At 45.0% G+C, this 6,087-nt stretch overlaps 1 protein-coding gene across 1 annotated transcript; it reads right to left on the bottom strand.

Moving 5' to 3' along the window:
* Positions 1-223: 223 nt before the first annotated feature.
* On the bottom strand, positions 224-1,254 carry LOC136517486 (probable calcium-binding protein CML18). Its single transcript, XM_066511055.1, has one exon. It carries the CDS (start codon positions 1,164-1,166, stop codon positions 639-641), a length of 528 nt encoding a protein of 175 aa, XP_066367152.1. The 5' UTR covers positions 1,167-1,254; the 3' UTR covers positions 224-638.
* Positions 1,255-6,087: the final 4,833 nt, after the last annotated feature.

The following is a 6,087-nucleotide window of genomic DNA, read 5'->3' as shown; positions in this document are numbered from 1 at the left end:
CTTTCCCACTAGAGAAGCCCTTCTCGAGTTCAATAATTTTTCTAGCAATCAAAATCACTCAAATGGTGATGGTGTAACAATACGTATAGTAGTATAATATAAGCATCTGAATCTGGTCCCTGTGACCTTGGCAAATAAAAAAAAAAGGATCTCCAAAGCTTGTCTATAAACCGCTTAGGCTGATTCATATGACTGATTTGTTAGGGAAAAAAACACCATACGATGACTGAAGCCAGCTTATTAGAGCAGCCGAACATACTCTTTATTTCGTGAGAAAGGAGAAAAACGGTTCCCATAAGTTGGAGCATGAGCCATCAGAAATTATGACAAACGGACCCTAAAATTCGTTGTTACATTGGTCGACACCAGCGACTAGTTAATTACTGTACTACATAAAGCAGCCATATTAGCAGTAGCAGGTTACACCTTTACACGACAACATCGGCTCCCCTGTTAAACCATCAAATCAGAGTGCCTCTAGAATCGTGCTTTCCTAGAAGGCCATTATGTTAAGCAACTGAGTAATTGGGTAAGCAAACCACGCTAGAACGAATTAACTAATCAAACCTTGGGAGCCATGGAGCCAGCAGGTACTTGTTTGCTTGGCTTGTTCCGGCCCCTCGTCGCCGCCGGCCGCCCTAGCGCCTGCCTCCAGCGCCGGCGCCCATCATCTTCTTGAACTCGTCGAAGTTGACACTGCCGTCGCCGTCTGCGTCGACGGAGCGGATCATCCGGGAGCAGTCTGCGACGGAGCACTTGTCCCCGAGCTGGCGCAGGACGCGGTGGAGCTCCCGCGCGGAGATCAGCCCGTTGCGGTCGGCGTCGTACATGCGGAACGCCTCCCGCAGCTCGGCCTCGGTGGCGTCCTCCCTGCCCTCCCCCTCCTCCTCCTCCCCGTTGCTGCAGTGGAAGGCGACGAACTCGGCGAGGTCCACGAAGCCGTCGCGGTCGGAGTCCATCTCGTCCATCATGCGCCGCACCTCCCCGGGAGCCGGCGGCGCGCCCAGCGCCCGCAGCACGGACGCCAGCTCCTCCGCCGAGATCTTGCCGTCGCCGTTGGCGTCGTAGCGCCGGAACACCTGCTCCACCTCCGCCACCGGCATCCCCGGACCACCTCGACCCGCCGCCTTCGCCTTGGCCGAGTCCCCGCCCTTGACGCTCGCCATGGTTGGTCGCTCCCTCCCTCGCTCTGTGTCTCCTCGAGTCTTCTCTACTCCTTGTTCCTTCGTCTCCGGGCTCCACCTTTTTTTATCGCAAGCAGCCTGGTTCTTGAGTGGTGGCAGGCCGGCATTCGCTGTTGCCTGTTGGAGTGGGGGCAGCGGATCCCGACGCGGTTAGGAGACCGCGTGAAGCAAGCAGATAACCGCGTGAAGCAAGCAGATGAGTCCATGGACACGGACGCAAGTACGCAACCACGCAAAGGACGATGCGATGCGGTCGGCGCACACCTTTCGTGTCCTCCCCGCGTTCTGTCTGTCGCGGATCCCGCTGCCTGGCAAGCATGGCCCACGCAGCCAAGCACATGGCGGGCCCAGGGTCAGCCGGATTCGCACGCCCACGTGTCGGGCATCCGCGGTGTGGGCGGCCTTTTGTCCGCTCTTCCTTTTCTTTCCTCCGGACGATTCTGTCACGAGGGGCCGTGTATCTCGATTAAAGATGGCAACGGGCCTGATACCCGATATTCGACGGGTATTTGATTCATTAGGGGACGAAGATAGGATTATATTTTTACTCGTGGGCATCTAAATGGGCAAGAATCCATACCCAACGGGTATAGCGGGTACGGAAATATTCCCTGTTTACCCGTCCCCGTTACCCGTTGGAGAATCCGACTATTTGAGCTGTCATGTAAGTATTAGGCCCAAAGAAGCTCAACATAGGTATTTTGGTCCAAATCTGAATAGTCATATATATAGTTTGTGTGTTCTAGGAACCCTCGTTCAATTTTTTCTCACCATCTCCGCCAGCAGCACAAGCACGCCTGTCTCACGAGCGCTCGTGCCCCTCGCTTCCTCAGTTCGGTCTCTCTGCCACCTTTGCTCGTCCTCCTCGCAACCTCGCTCCTTCTCCTCGGCATCTCCGAGACTCCGACACTTATACCCGGGTGAAGAAGAAATGTCTCCGATTGCAAAATTGCGACCCCAAGTGTCCTTGTTTATCGGGTATGCAGTACCCGTTGGGTATCTGTTACCCGATCGATACCCGACGGGTACAGGGATGGACAAGAATCTATATCCGAGACAGTTAATGGAGATGGGGACGGGATGAATTCTCCATAGCGGGGAAGAGAATGTTCCGGCGATACCCGACGGGTATATCCCCGTTGCCATCCTTAATCTCAGTCTAAGTCTGCCCAGCCAAAGTGGTCTCGATCTCACCGACACGCGGGTCCGGTACGTGCTTAAGATTATACGGGCCCAAGGGTCATGAGGGTGCGTTGCGTTGCGGACGCGTAGAGGAATGTACGTGGCCTGAACCTGCAAATGCATTTACTGTAATATATACACGAGGTTATCTGGGTACACCTGTATGGACACAGGATGTTGTAACTTTACAAGAAAACTCTGGCCTTGTTTAGTTCCACCCCAATTTCCAAAAAGTTGCTACAGTACCTGTCACATCGAATGTTTGCGGCCCGTGCATGGAGCATTAAATGTAGATGAAAAGAAAAACTAATTGCACAGTTTGGTGGGAAATTGCGAGACGAACGTTTTGAGCCTAATTAGTACATGTTTGAACACTATTTGCCAAATAAAAACGAACGTGCTACAGTAGCCCCAAAATCCAAATTCACCCAACTAAACAAGGCCTCTTTCAATGTCATTAAAACATATAGCCATCTTTTATGTGCCATACAAAAGAGGTATTTATTGTGACCAACAAAAATGCCTATGAGTTGCAACGGGACATATAGTTTATAGTCACTTGAAGGACATAAAGCTCCGAAGATTTATTCAACTATTGGGTCATGTGTTTTTATTCATCTTGAACCAAACTCAATAACATGTCCAGACACGTTCTACTCGTATTCATATAGGCAAAGGACGCTTGAAGATTTATCCATTGATTGGGTCATGCGTTTCAATTTATATTGGGATCGAACTTTCCATCGTGTCTTGACACATTGCTCTAACTCGTAAAAGTAGGGGAGAGAGCAAATGATTAAAAACTCCATACCTTAATATTAGTATATACTACTTTTCTTTGGAAAAATATAGTTCATATTTGGAAATTCATCCAAAGCATTTTCTTCCCATACTCAAAAGTAGAGATCAGACAAACAAAATTTAATGATTCACGTGTGTCTCTTCTACTTATCTTGTATAAGACTCCACGATGCAATTTTTGGTGGAGATAGCATATAGACAAAAAATATTGATTTATTGCTTAACTTTTGAAAAAAATATAACGATTCGTTTTTTGGTTATTATATTTATAACAATTAAAGAGGATAAGTTGTGCAAAAAAACTAACACAACAGTAGTTTGGTGGTGAAATTTATCTTTATCTATCTATATCTCTTATAAAAAACAAACCTCACTATCTTTCAATCTTCACATGCATGACACCATATGGCATACTCCACTAAGGGCACGTGCAACAGTCGTCCCTTTCCTGTCTCCATGTTGGTAATTTTGCGAAAAACTCCTCTGTTCCACTTGGAGACGGACTCCCCGTCGCCTCACGAGACGACATCAAAGGCCCGTGCTCCGAGGCCCAATCGACGGGGAGAGCTGCGTTGTACGACCGCGTCTTCTCGAGTCAACGCCACGCTCAGATCCCGTGTGGGGGCACTCTCGAATTGTGGTTTGCGAGCGGGATGGTGCTCCGCTCCTCCTCATGCCGTCATGCCGGCCGCGTTGCCCCTTGCCGCGTCAAGCCAAGCGCCACTACGCTCATTGCCACCGGCTGCGATACGAGGAATGGCAAGGCCGCAGGACCCATTCGTCGTGGAAGCTGCTCGACAGCCGTAGTCATCAGACACAGACGCCCACCAAGAGCTACTGCTGCATACTGCCCTGCCGTTTGGGTCCGGCGAGATGTTGAAGCACAGGTCGTCCTCGCCGGCCATCCTCCGCCTTTGGCCCTTGCAGCATGGAATCCCTGGTCAACCAGGTGTTGCTTTCATGATTTGCCTCTGATTGTGGCTGATACTTTGAGCTTCGTGTTTATGTTGCGAGCTTGCTACGACATGTAGTTTAGGTGTTTGTTGAAATGTCCATTCAAGCATCTAAAATACATGCTGATTTTTCCAGTGAAGAATGCATCTAAAATACAATATATGCTATATGATGAAACCAACCAAACTTTTTTTGGTTAATTTATCGGTTCTCACCACCGATTTATTCAACAAGTTGTTACTCACATGGCAGTCTCCATGCAAGTTCAGGCTATCTGAGTCAGCCTAAAACTGATAGATGGAGCCAAGTTGGATAGGATTTGTGCAAAGTATAGGGTCGGCAAAGTATATGGCAACACTATGAAAACAAAGAAAATTAGACAAAAGGCGATGCAACTATATGTAATATAATTTTATATTGATGCTTTTAAAAAATATTGTAATCATATTGCTCTTATTTATCCTTGATATATTTTCTATCAAATAGCCACATAATGGTATGTAAAAATTTATTTATAGTTGATCCTAGCTACATGCAAAATATTAAATAGCTTAGAGACGGATCTCTGTCTGTAGGTTGTATGACATGTCTTTATATCTATCTATACGATAGATTCGAGGCATTTAGAAACGAACCCCGTCTGTGGGTTGTACATACCCTAAGTGCCGCATCATCTCCTTAATAATTGCCACAACATTTTTCACTGAATGCAATTACTATTTTTAGTCTATCAACATGCAAGGTATCCACATTATACTATTTCTTTTTTATCACATTCTCCTATAATTTAACTTAATATTGTTTTATTTCAAAGTCCCTCAGCAACGCACGGAGTATTCTTAGTTTGTTGAAAACTAAAGTTATGAATTTAATTCTCTATTTTACATTAGAATTTAATTCCCTCCTTTACTTATAGGGAGAAAGAGAGAGAAGAAGATTGAAACAAAAGAGACGGAACGTAAAAAGTGAAAAAAGACGAAACCGTAACAACATAGAAAAAGAACCAAACCGATAAAGAGATGGATTGGAAAACTCGTTCTTCTTTTGGATCGGACTCTTCTCCCTCTCCTTATTTGGTTACGACTCCTAGTCAGATATCAGGTGTGTTTTTCCTTGGCTCATGGAATCGACGGGAATTTGAGGATGCAGGACGCACAAGAGTTTTTGGGCTGTGTGAAAATTTTTTGAAAAAAAGAGAACACAGTAGAAAGGAAAGAGATTATAATAAGATATATATGCAAATATAGATTTATTTAGATTAGGATTCCTATTCAGTTAAGTCAGGTTCATAGGCTTAATATTAGAATAGATAGATATAAATATTAGATAGAGATTAGGATTCCTCTTTCAGCTTATTTGATAACGCAGAGTTCTATTTGGGTTTGGATTCGTAACTATCCTGAACCTATCATACAAATCAGGAGAGCTATAGATAACACATAGTTAGTTAGGAGGAGGTGGACAGAAAAATTGGGCTGAAATTTTTCCTCTTTATTATTAGGTATAGATTTATTTATATTTTTTGGTGGAATAATTATTTTGGTCTCTCAACTATAGCTGGTTTAATTGTGCCTCTAAACTTTCAAAATAACCATTTTAATCCTCAAAATTTTTTTAAACTCAGTTTCATTATAGAACTAGAAAAGTAATCTTTTAGTCCTTAAACTTTATATTTTAAGCTTAATTTTATCCATGAACTATCAAAAAACATTTTAGTACTTAAGGGTATGTTTGGTTTGAAGATGAAGTAGGATGGGATGGATCGATCCCCTTTTTAAGAGTGTTCGATTCAGACACCGCCAAGAACAGGGTCATCCCCATAGAGAATATTTAAAAAAACTATGTCCCTAGAAACGAGGGGACGGGTGTGTCCTTCGTCCACGTTGTTTTCTTCATCTATGCTTTGTCGTGTGTTGTGCTTGTGTCGATGGAGGGCGCGAGCTCAAGCGATCGAAGTATCAAATCA

The sequence above is a fragment of the Miscanthus floridulus genome, chromosome 17 (genome assembly GCF_019320115.1).
Source record: "Miscanthus floridulus cultivar M001 chromosome 17, ASM1932011v1, whole genome shotgun sequence".
Taxonomy (NCBI): domain Eukaryota; kingdom Viridiplantae; phylum Streptophyta; class Magnoliopsida; order Poales; family Poaceae; genus Miscanthus; species Miscanthus floridulus.
This window is presented reverse-complemented; position numbering and strand designations above follow the sequence as displayed.